Here is a 13,163-nt window from a genome sequence, read left to right on the forward strand (position 1 = left end):
CACACACACACACACACACACACACACACACACACACACACACACACGTTCCATTATTTCCAACCCTGAAAAATGCGCCTTATTCAGCTGTGAAAGCTTCCTGTGGACAGAAGATTCTGATCCGTGTATAAATGGGCCACTTTTATCTAAAATATAGAGTTTTCTAAGCAGCCTAAAAAGCTGAAGTCTTGGTTTCCTTTTTAGTTTGGAGTTTTGATCTGAGCATTTATTTATTTATTTTCCAGATTCTACAAAAAGCTGATGATCACAGGACTCGCTGATCAAGCTGTTTGACCACTATGATGACATATAAATATAACAAGTTTTAAATATTGTCTTGGTCCTCAAGTTTGATTCTAAATGTTAATGTTGAGCTTAAACTCCACACATGAATTATAAAAAGATATGATACTTCTCTCTTGGTTCAGCACTCACCACTCTCAGTAGRCACAGGTTATCCCTCAGTGAACCCAGGACACCAATCAATGAAACAATAAACATGAGGATTCCCAGCAGGATCAGGATTATGGCTGGAGCCAAAAACATGCCCTCCAGGGTCTTGTAGCGTTGTCTCTCCACCTCTGCATAGATGCCGACAGCCAGGATAAACCCGCCTATTAACTGGAAACACAACAAAGTTTTTAACAGATTATTCATCAGCTTGAGCAAAGGTAAAAACTAAAGGGTTAAAAGTTTTAAGATCTTTCAACATTCTTAAACAAAAACATTTATTAGACCAAATGACATATTTTTTTCAGTTAGATGGTAGCTAACTGGCAACTTTAGCTTGAAAAATAAGGTAACTGAGGTTAAATTGTCCTAAACAACAAAATGTTTAATGCTGCAGATCACATGCTTTGATAGAGTGTGACTGTGATCAGAAAGCTTTACTAACCCAATTACAACAGAGTTTATAAACTTCAACCATACAGAATACCATTTATAGCTGAAAAAGTATGGAAAACTGTGTTTTAGACTATTTCTTTGTTTTAAAAATGCTTCTTGGTAATAAATCTTATACTAATTGGCAGAACCTGAGTGTACCAGAAGCTTAAAACAAGTGTCAATAATAACAACAAAATAAGCAGTTTGACAGAGAAGATTTAATTATTTTTTTTATGTGTGAAACCCACATACTTAACTCTACAGCTTGTCCCACAAATGCATGTTCCTTACAAATGGCTCGAAGTTAACAGGAACTCTCGGTTTGCTAATCAACTGTGTAAGATTTATTACCAAGAAGCATTGATACAAAAAAGAAATAATCTACCAAACACAAATTTACTTACTTTTTGTGCTAAGAATATATCAAACTATTCATTTAGCTGCTGAATCTTTGCTCAGTGATGTGAAGTCTGTCATCCTGATCAAAAACTGGAATTATCTCAATGACTACTGTATTTGTTCACCAGGATTCACAAAAGGTATCTTTAAGGACTAAAACAATGTCAAGTTTTCTATTTGCATCCAGTAAAAACAGTGTAGCAAAGAAAAAGATGCTGTAAACATTGTAAGACCAGTGCTCCTTTCACTCATTTCATCCTTTGCTCTTAAATCATCAAAAACTCAAACCATTAAAGCAAGCAAGTTTAAAGCTGTTCTTATGCAAACATAATAGTATTTGAACTAGTTTGTCAGCTGATCCCAAAATATTTTTCTACTTTTGATSCAATTCTAAATGTTTCAGTTTGTAAAGCGTTATTGTGAGCAGTGACATTTCAGAACAATCACAGAAAATGAGTTTTTATTCAGAATTTAGAATAAGATCAGTGAAATTATCGGTCTATTAGACGTGGCAGAATGGTCCTGAATGTTCCCGGAATGGCTTTGAATCTCAAAACAGAAGAAATAGAAGACAAATCTATTCCAATCATGCATTTAAGAAGCAAAAATAATCATGTCAAAATGACATGTTTACAACACCAGCAAGCTGTGTTTCCCTTTGTCTGTGTTTCATCTGCTTYTTGCTGCCAGAAACTGTAGAAGCTCATATTTTGTTTTTGTTCAGCGAAAGCTAAGTGGGCCATTATCATCAAGTGTTAGATTTAGTTTTCTCACAGTTATCAGAAGGTCTTTCTGGGGCAAGGAGGTGTAGGTGAGGCTGGAAGAAGATAATAAGTTGTTTTTGAAGCAGCAGTGAAGTGGTSCCATTCCATCTAAATGCATGGGTTTTTGGAGAGGAAAGACAGTATTTATCTGGCAGGACTGGCTCAGTTCTTAAACCACCTTTGACACACCTTTTATGGGAACTGTGTCTGTATTTCTAAAGGCGTGCTCAGATGTTTCCATATACTGTATAAAAAGAAATACAAAGAACGTGTCAAATAGATTAAACTGAACTATCTCAGTCTGTTTGGTCAGGAGTAATCTGCATCATAGCAAAAATTCAAGATGCAAATTTAAAAATATGAATTAACAATAAAAAAATGAAAATGATTCATGCAATCTTAGTTTTAAGACAATWCAATATGACATTTAATGAGAACCCAGAATGCTGTAAAAGCCATAAAGTGCAAATAATAAGTAGAAATAAACCTAATTAATAATTATTAAAACTTAATTATTTCACTCTTAAATCAATAAAAGTGATGCCTCTGTCACATTCGAATGTTTACATTTCTGGAAAATCCTTCCRATACCTCTGGTGCTACAATCTTTGTGCTTTTTTTTCTACAAGTCCTGCACTTTGTTTTCATGTATCGGACCACCCAACAATAGACGGTTTCATACTGACATCTATTCATGGGAAGGTTGGAGTTCGGTGGCGGTCACTGTGTACTATAATCAGATGACTCATGATTATTATGTACCATAATCAGATGACTCATGTTTAATATGTACTATAATCAGATGACTCATAATGAACATAATCACAGCAGAAGTACAGAAGAAAACAGTGGTATTTCTGCCAGCTACATTACATTAAAGCAGCTGGTCCCCCCGAGCAGCTACTTCCTGCTCTGTGCAAACTGAATAATTATCATGTCAAAGCTGGTTTACGTAGAAATTAAAACTGTTAATGGGATTCTTAATTGCAGGTCAATTAAAATCGAATTATCTTCAAGCAGCAACTATTTATGCAATCAGCTTATTGTGCCTGTCAAAATCTACCATAGATAATGGGAGAGAAAAGACAAGTGCAAAAAAGGTTGACAACAAAGTTTTATGTCTATCATCATCTAGCCTCGTCATTTTTGTGTATTTTTTTCTGTTCAGCTTTACAAGTTTATGATTTTTGCTGCTACTTCTGTATAGAAATTGGGAAACTGTCTATATATGAAAATAACTTGTTCTTGAAAAGAAACTTTTCATGTAAACCTGTTTTTGTGAACCTGTGTAACGTAATATACCTATGACCAAATATAGTTTTTCTTTATTTTTCTCTGGAGGCACTCTAAACAGGATGTAATAGCCAGTTTCTGTACTAGTTTGTATGCATTTGTTGTTTTACAGGTTCATGTTGTATCATCACTACTCTCATACATCTATAAGTGCAAATGAGAGGAATTGTTGAGCTACAGGTGGCCTCTGTGTTGAGCTCCTCGTACCGTACAGCTAAAATAAACCAAGTGAAAGGCATTCATAGACTCCTAAACATTTCACATAGGGTGTATTCAGACCAGGAAAGTCCTTTGGTCCAATTGTTTGGTCCRGACCAAAAATAGACTTTTTTTTTTCGTTTGGTGCGGTTTGCATTCACATTGTGCTTTTTTGCAAATGAACTATAACTTGTAAACAAAGCCATGAGGCTGACGATCATTGCTTCCATTGGACAAAAAAAGGACGGGGGCGGGACTGAGCCACAGATCCAGAAGAAAACAAGGAAGTCCTGCAAGCTGCAGTTCTGATGCGCACATTTTTGCTGATAGTACAACTGCAAAAGCATTTAAAATGTCAGAAGCASYWAWTTWAATGGTGGTTCYGTGATGATATTCTAATTTTGGAGCGGCGTCAGTAAATGTGTCCCGCAACCCAAAGGAGAMGAGGTGCTCTGCGTGTTCTGACCCACAACATGCTGCCAGTAGAGCTGCTAACAGGAGACGACGAAACAGGTATGTTTTCAGTTTATTTAGCTCAGCAACGGTGGCCTGTGAAGTCCAAAAAGGTGCATRATTAATGCAGTTTGTTCGGTTAGAGTCCGGTCTGTATTCACACCAGAAGCAAACTGAAGTGAACCGCACCAGAGTTCGTGTGGAAGCGGACCGAGACCACCTCAAAAAGCAGGTCTCGGTCCGCTTGTTTGATCCGCACCAGAGTTCACATGAGTGTATTCACACCTGCACAAAAAGTCCGGACCAACGCTGGAAAGGAACTCTGGTTCGTTTAAAGCGGAGCAAATTATCAGGTCTGAATACGACCTTATAAGAACATAGTAAATTTCCTCCACAGTAGTAACCCTGGTTTTATCATTGACATATTTTTTACCCAGGAGGAGTCCAGTTTGTTTACAACGTGTACTTATATAAAAAGGAAAAACAAAGTTTAACCTAGATTATATTTTTGATCTTCAGGGGACCAACAGCTCTGATAATGATGAAGTCAAACACTTACAAATCCACCCCGCTGAGCAAACACACACTGACAGCTTGTAAACAAACCTGCAGTCCTGCAAACTGATTACCTACACTGCACATGAAGTGCAAATGGAAAAAAGAAAAGCACAAATTACACTAAAAATCATTCAGTGAGAAGCTTGTTTATTCTTAATACAAACACTCTTTTTGTGCAGTGAAGTGGGGCAATATTTGTTTATTTTTGATGCACAGCATTTTCTTCCCCCTCTCTCGTGCCTCATGATGCCATAGTATTTACTGAGTCAAAACCATTTACAATAAAACATTAAATCTGTTTTATGGGACAGCTCATCAGTCAAACAAAAGTTCTTAAAGCCTGAACTCTCTCACTCTCTTTAAAGCCAAACTAAAAAAAAACATTTCTTCAGGTTTGCTTATCCCAACTGATTGCAATTCTCATTGTCTTGTTCACTTACTGCTTTTAATTTTGTACAGTATATGTTTTTACATGCGTCTGTTGCCTGTTCGGTGTTCTTGGTTGACAGAAAGACACCTCCAAATAAAATCTATTCTTRTTAAAATGTTGCCACAAATGTATGAGGAGCTGAATTGGATAAACAAAAACTTAATTTAGCTAAAATTGTACGTTTGACTTATTTATAATGATATATAGCTGTGTATGAGCAGATTGTTTCATAAATTGTCTCATAAACTGAGGTGATGGTTGAAGCAGGTGATTAAAGTGTAATTTCACTTCAAGTTTTCAGCATATTTATGGTTTTATCAATGAGTGATGATGTTCAAATATTAATYATTTTAGTTTAATTCAAACCTGCCTGTGAAAGTGATGAAAGAAATACCACAATTTTCTACTTGGTCCAGATAAGACCGAGATGATATCTAGATCAGTGATTCCAGCCCTGCTCCTCCAGAAACACTATCTGGCCAACATCTCTATGTTTTAGATGTTTCCCAGCTTTGACACACCATTGWATGAATTGTATTATCATTGTATGAATTGTATTATCATTGTATGAATTGTATTATCATTGTATGAATTGTATTATCATTGTATGAATTGTATTATCATTGTATGAATGAATGATTAACAAGCTTCTGAAGAATCTGAAGACCTGATGAAGAAACAACTAAAATATGCAGAATAGTGGTCCTTGAGGACCAGGGTTCGGATTTGGGAACCACTGTGCTAGTCCTAACAGGTCATCCTAAACACACAGTTAACAACTCMGTGACCGTCAAAAGCAGATGAAAATGTCCCTTTTCTCCACCTCTAGGCTTACTGAAAACTCTTTTCACCAGCAAGGCTTAAAAACAGAACTGTAACAACAATGCTGAAAAACAGGATTATGTTGCAATAACACAACACAACACAACACAACACACACACACACACACATACATACATACATACTGCATCTAAACCATGCACAGCGGTACATTTAGCTGATAGGAAGACAGCAGCTGACGTGAAAGAATGTTGATCTTGTGGTTTTCTATGCAGATGTTTGTGATGTGGTGGGAAAGTAAAGATATTTTCTCGCCTCCGTCTCTCTGACTGTGCATTTAAGTAAACAAACAAAGTCTGCAGGCTATCTTTCTGTGGATGATGATTTTAATCAATATTGGGGTTTTAAATTTTGCATTTGTTCTATTGGGATATTTAAAAAGTGAGCAGCTTTGTGTTGGACTCAAATGTATAAAAAATTGTTGAAGATTGTCTTGAATATGTTTATGATCTTATGACATGCCACAGAAATCTGCATTCAGCCTCTACAAATAAAAAAATACAGATAAGAAGAGAAGAGAGCAGGCAGAGAGGAAGAAATGAKGTGTTTCTCATGAGTGTGGAGGACTTTTAAAGGCCAAATACTGTTTGTAGTGAGCCATGATGTATTTTCCTTACATGTCCCGGCTTGCCATCTGTTACGGTGCCTTCTGCCGGGGGGGGGTCACTGCAGTTCTGTTTCCACTCAGCCGCTCAAAGGAGGTCAGTGAGAACATTTTCAAACTGAAAAACTCTGAAGACTAACTCGTCAGTTGGTGTATCATCTAATGTCCACTCAAAAAGCACAGTCCTTTTATCAWATCAGTAACTTGTGTTGTCAGTTTAAACCCAAATCTGAATCATATTTTGCACATAGAAAGCTCCTACTTTGGTGAAGCAACTGTAAAAATACAGGCAGTACAGGTTTATCAGTGAACACTTAAAGCTGTAGGGAGACTCATCTGCAATAAAAGAGCAGCAGGTCATGGTTACGTTGTCATCAAGCTAAAATCAACATCTTTATGCTAAGATGTATTACACTGGAAGTGTACGATGTCTGAAACTCTACTACAGCTGAGGTTAAAAACTGTGACTAAGAAAGACTGACACATGGGCTCAACAGTCCAATCTTTCTTGCCGCAGGAAGYCAGGCATTAGGGAGCTCCACTGTTCCTTAACGTAACAGATTCATTCAGCTTTGTGGTCTGTTTGGTTCTGCTGCTAAATATTCCTTTTTTGTACAAAACAATAAAGATGATCGACATCCACAACTTCAATTTTAAAACTTTAAGTTAAATGCAGAATTTTCAAAGAAAATCAAAACCACATTTGCCTACAACAAGTGAAACAACTTTACTGCCTGAAACAGTAAAACGATGGAAGAACTGGTTCACCCACACATGTATGCTGCATCCAGTTTGGACTTAAAAGATAAGAAGAAAAGCTGGGGCTTGTACCACCAGGTCTCACTAACAAAAGCTCTGTTAGGTTATCCAAACATTTCCCTTACAACTGTCACATTTAAAAACATCTGTCTTATTGATATAAAGGACAGGAGCAAATAAGATTTGGAGCAATTTATTTTTAAGGAACACGTTTTATAACACAAGTGTTAYATTGTAAATATAGCCTTCTCTGTGTGCCACATGTTTAAACCTGGCATCTTTTATTATGGCCTAAAAGATGAAAACATTTAAGTCTGAATGAAAAGCAAATCTTTAATAAATATGGGAAAAAAAACTTTAGGTTTTACTCTGAAAGGGGCACTTTGGTTTAGTTCCAAACTAAATCTCATGAAGCTGACAAAGTTTTGCAGTTCCTTGACTTAAGAGCTGCAAAATAAATTGCCTTAAAATGAAACATCATGCAGAATATGATATATATTTTTTTCAATTATCAAAGCATATTAAGTATAAATTCAAACACAATGTGSTTTCTCAGTCACAGACTAACAAAAGACTAATTGTAAAAAACTGCCTCTATTTTAGAAGGTAAAACTGTTTTTATTTTGCAGGAGGAAGATTTCTCGGCCACATATTTCAGACTTCATTTACAATAAAATATTTGCTTGCTGACGAGCTCGCATCACATGCTGACATTTAAAAAAGCACCCAGCTTTGGAAAGTTTGTTTTATATTTGTGTACACAGCCCACTACTTTTCTTTTTGTTATACTTTATGACTACACACAGTCACATAATGTCTCCAAGTCTCAGCCTGTAGGAATTCCACCTCACTGTATTTGTATCAGGATGTATGGAGGCCTGAGACGGAGCGTGTTAAACACAACACCTGTGGAATGTCAGCACGTTGTTCTTCATGCAGAAGTTTGCATTTAGATGAGCACCACAGTGAATCATGAACACACATTTAAGATYCTAGATTTTGTTTAGTTGGCCATTTTTAATGTGGCTTCAGTCACAAAATAACAGACTACTTTAATTGTATTTGGAGACTTTGTTATTTTCATTGTTCTGGCTTCTGATCAGTTTTAGTTTCTGATTTTGACTTTCAGAGCTTTTCTAGGACAAACACCGGTGTMTATCGTTGGACATTTGAAACCCTAACCAGCAGGTTTCTGAGGCAGGAACAGGGCCAGCWGATAATGAAACACACCAGACTGGACACTAAAGGAGCACCACACACTCTGAAAGTCTCTTCAGATCTATAGTCTTTTTTATAGCAGCTAAAGACTCATTTTTATACTATTGTTAGTTCTATCAAAATATCATTTTTATTAGATTTAAAGTGGGGTTTTTTTTGTGGCACAGTATTTTGTCATATTTCTCATGAAATAATACAGAAATAAAACTTTACTTGTTTACTTTCACTTCACTGAAGTCAGGAAGGCATGTTTTGGCCATATAATGGTTTTAAAGATATCAGGGGCCTGACAGAAAGTGCTGTTTGATCCTCAGCAGCAACACGTTCGTTTGTACAATTTGATTGTTCTTGTCTGATTTTAAATCTTTGACCAGAGTAAGAAGGAAATAAACACCATCTTGTGGCCTTTGTTTCTTTAGTGGAATGACCCAGTACTTAACTTGTTTACATCCTCAGCAGCTGCTATGCATCACATGCACATCCTGTCCTGCAGGACAGTAAAGACAAAAATAGGTCCTAGAGGTGTTCACAAGAATTTAAAAAAGGGATATAATACCTTTAAACCCATTAATACTGATTAMTATTGATTGTTTAGAAGAATTTATTTAAATACAAGAATGAAAAGTTCTGGATTGGAAACATTTTATTGGTTTGCTTGAGCAACACAAACTTTTCAATTATATTAAAAAAATCACAGAACAAGTCAGCTGCTATTACATAGTGTATCATTATTTTAGGAGCTGCTATTAACGGCACAAGTTCTGGAAAATTATTACCAAGATTCTTTCAGATAATTTAAGCTGAACTGAACTTCCTCATGTCGTACTTATGTGTCATTATGGTGCAAAAAATTCCTGCGAATTGCAGCAAGAATGAACCCTGAACAGAAAACATCCTTTTAACCAGAGTGAGTCAACAAACTGCAGCAACAAAGTAAAAATAGCTCATTAATTTGCCTCTCCTCTAACTATCAGCACAGCATTCATTCTCTATAATGAACCCATTACTGAGACCTCCGTGCCCCCCCCCCTCTSTTTTCTTGTGCACAAGCCTCTGAAATCTTGCCCATGTAACAAATAAGTGATTTTTAAGTCAAGTGTCAATCAACCATCTGCCTTCGCAAGTATCCAGCCTGAGATTGTYTCTAGAAGAGACAGCTGCAGGGCCGGATACGTAGCAACAAACTTTTAGCAAACACTCAGAATTCATGGTTTCAGTGTCTTGTTCATAATTCAATGTGGGGAAACTTGATGCAAAAGACTTCATGTAAGAGATATTATTAACCTTTATGTTTCGGCTTACACTTTGCTGCCAAATGAAGATGAATAATACTCTTATGTTCAAGGTGGAGTTATTAAAGAAGTCAAGTGTGGCACTCTGCAGGGTTTCAGTTTATCATAAGAGGTTTTAATAGACTGATCACAAACACYAACACAGTCAGCCAGAAGTGAATAAATATAAAAATCACCTTGAGGTAAAGATAGTACAGTAAATGTCAAGAACTTAATTCATAAGTATTTCCTTTTATGAATAAAAACTACAAGTTCAGAATTTAGAGGAACAAAATAAATGCAATAATAAATAAGAACTGTAAAAACTGAAATAATACTGAGTCTAATTGTGACTTTTATTCAAGTAAAAAAAAGTTTAAAAATAATCTGAGTTTTTTTCTGATATATTGTCTGTCTTCTTGGTATTACAAGAAACTCTTCATAATGATGCAAATAAAACTAGAAGATGACAAAAGAATCTTGCAGAACATCTGTAGCATGAGTTTTCAGATGAGCCATTTGGAGACGTTTTAAAGTGGATAATGAACCATTTGCAGCATCTAGTGCTGAAGATTTTCAACAAGGCTTCTCAAAGAAAATTAAGTTTTGATAATTCACTATTATGTACTGTATTATATGATAAATAAATTGACAGAAAATTGTGAGATTAAACTTTGCAAACAAACTGGGAGCTTATTTTCTCTCAAATAAAGAGACCAACTTGCAGCTGTTATGGTGCAGGAACGATGCAGCGCAGAGATCAAAGTGTGATAACATGGAACCTAACAGGGCCTAATGAAAAATGGCTACACAACTCAAGTGGAAGGACCTGACCTGGAAATAGATAGATGTATACTTTATTGTCCCCAAGGGGAAACCTGTCTTGGACATCGTACGCCAAACAAAGCTGCTTCTAAAAACAGCAATAAAAAGTAATATGAACATATGAACAACACAAAAAAATTAAAAACACATATTGCTGAATAAAAAACTAATTGATTGATAAAACACATATTTCTCAATAAACACATATTGCACATTCCCACACACATCCCAGCACGTAAACCAACCAATAAGTCAAACCAGAGCAATAGCAGCATGACAAAACACTATACGCCTACTTTATTTAACAGTCTGATTGATGTAGGAACAAATTAATTTTTAAATCCATTGAGTCGACAAGCAGGGATTTTAAAGCATTTGCCAGATGTTAAGAGTTCATATTAGGAGTTGAGGATGTCACTGAAAAKAAGGAGAGAGCTGATTTTCTAAAGGAGGATTTCTTCAGCACAATAATGATCCAAAGCATGTTGCAGAAACTTCACAAAGATAATTATAAGCAGGGCCGAGCCACTAGAATACGATTTTAAAGAACACTAAATAATCCACACTTACAGCTTCTTTTTAACCTCATCCAAATTCTACAAAGAGCTTAACATGTTGCTCATTCTCACTCACACAGCACTTTATCTCTCTGTACTCCACATACAATATAATCAGCACATTCTTCACTTAGTCAGGCAACGATAAACTACTGAGGCAAAGAAGTCTCAGCCACGGAGCCACCGCCAGTCAGTCTGATTAAAGGAAGAATAGAAGAGAATAAACAATCCACACAGCAAAAGCTCCGAAAATTGTGTTTTTGGTGTATTCCTGAACCACGTTCCAGTTCCCGATGGTTGAAGCCAACCTCTACTTCATATCAATCAAACTTTATTATAAAGCTTTTCTCAACAATTCAACAAAGATCTCTGAAGCAGACGGTCTGAGCCCTAAAGAGCTCCAAAATCAGACAAGCACGGCACGAAAACTCTGAAACAGCAATTTGCTCAAAACAAAAATAATAAAAAATACTCAGAATTACGACAGACAATTAAAATTTGAGGAACAAGCAGCTAAAATTACAGAAGTGACTCAGCTGCAGACCTGAACTGATTTGGGAACAGAACCAGAGGAACTGAAGGCAGTCTTGTAAATCTGTTTTGTTTGCTGATAATGATCTTYTTATGTGCTAACCCACACTCTGTGGGTCTCAGTGTTTGCTGCAAAATAACCTGATATTTAAAAACAATGTTGTGGGGTTTGTGTCTTTTAATTACCACAACATTGTTGTAAGAAACTAAACTTATTTATAACTAAAAAGGGGGACATCTGTACAGGATTCTTTACATCGTATAAGAGGATCGAGGTTTAGGTTTTGACTGAGCCATTTCAGGACATGGTTCTCCTCAAACCAATGGAGCGGTTTGAAAGAAAACATCCCCACAGCATGATACTGMCGCCACCGTGCCTCACTGTGACCATAAGGTGTTAGGTTTGCAACATATGATGTCCTCAACGATCAAAAGGTTCTATTTTAAACCTCCACACACTTTCTTCCACAGGTTGGAGAAAGAAACTACAAACAGTTCACCTCATTATTTTTGAATGTCTTTGTTCCTGCTACATTTCCATGAAGTTCTGTACAGTTCTGTTTGTTTGGTTAAGTCTAATTAATTTTCCAATAGTCTTAAGTGTCATAAATTAGCGACATGTTTTTTCTACTTAACAAATGATGCGTCATTTTCATTGGTAGTTCWAAATGATAATTTAAGTTTCAGGAGTAAACCTCGCCTCCAGTAAAAAAAAAACATTAAGTAAAAGGACTACTGGTCCTGACAGAGTAGGTGTTTATACTAAACTGTCCTACAAAGGTAACAAAAACCTGAAAACACACACACACACACACAAACACAAACACAAACACAAACACACACACACACACACACACACCCTCAAACCTTTTTATTAATCTGTGCTGTTTTGTTTCAATGATTTATAACGAAACTAAAAATCCACTCCAGTGAAAACAGCCAAATACAGTTGGTGAAGGTCCTCTGTACCGGTAGGGTAAGGTGCGCTAAAGAGGGCGTGGCCACGGCACAGGTAAGAAACTATAAGGCGAGGAATATTTTCAACCTTCACAGGAACACAACATGTCGATTAATTCGCTCTTGTCGAACAAACATTTCGCGCTACAACTGCGAAAACAAAACAAAACAAACCAAGTGACCTAATATTTGATGATGTTTTGTTTTGTTTTGTTTTTTACCGACACATAACCCCCCTCTTCCTCCTCCTCCTCCTCCAGCAGCAGCAGCAGCAGCCCGGGCTGTCTGTCTGACCAACAGCCCCCCTCATTATTTAACAAACCCACCAACACTCACCCAAAAGATGCAGGCGTAGAAGAACAGCAGGAACTTAAGGACCGTGTAGGAGAAGCTCGGACAGCATCCAGAACCGCTGTTACAAGCCATCGTGTCTGACAGAGTTAATTCTGCCGCTGCTGTTGACAGCACACTTCCGGGTTATCATTGTCGCCACACCTGTGGGCAGGTCTGCGTGGAACCTCCAATTACTGTTCTTGAATTAAAAGTAGGCAGAAACTTCGGCCTTTCAGCCAAACAGAAAACCTATAAAGTGCTTATAAGGAATTTGAATGGCAGTAGAG

At 36.7% G+C, this 13,163-nt stretch overlaps 1 protein-coding gene across 1 annotated transcript in view; it reads right to left on the minus strand.

The window, feature by feature from the left end:
• Positions 1–13,033, minus strand: part of tspan15 (tetraspanin 15) — a 42,147-nt gene extending 29,114 nt beyond the window's left edge. The window contains exons 1-2 of the mRNA XM_014001850.1: positions 12,880–13,033; positions 436–621 (exon numbers count right to left, since the gene is read on the minus strand). Of these exons, the coding sequence (XP_013857304.1) occupies positions 436–621; positions 12,880–12,969 (276 nt within the window). The 5' untranslated portion in view covers positions 12,970–13,033. The remainder of the gene's footprint in view (positions 1–435; positions 622–12,879) is intronic.
• Positions 13,034–13,163: the final 130 nt, after the last annotated feature.

This window comes from Austrofundulus limnaeus, unplaced genomic scaffold (assembly GCF_001266775.1).
Source record: "Austrofundulus limnaeus strain Quisiro unplaced genomic scaffold, Austrofundulus_limnaeus-1.0 Scaffold10, whole genome shotgun sequence".
NCBI classification, from domain to species: Eukaryota; Metazoa; Chordata; class Actinopteri; order Cyprinodontiformes; family Rivulidae; genus Austrofundulus; species Austrofundulus limnaeus.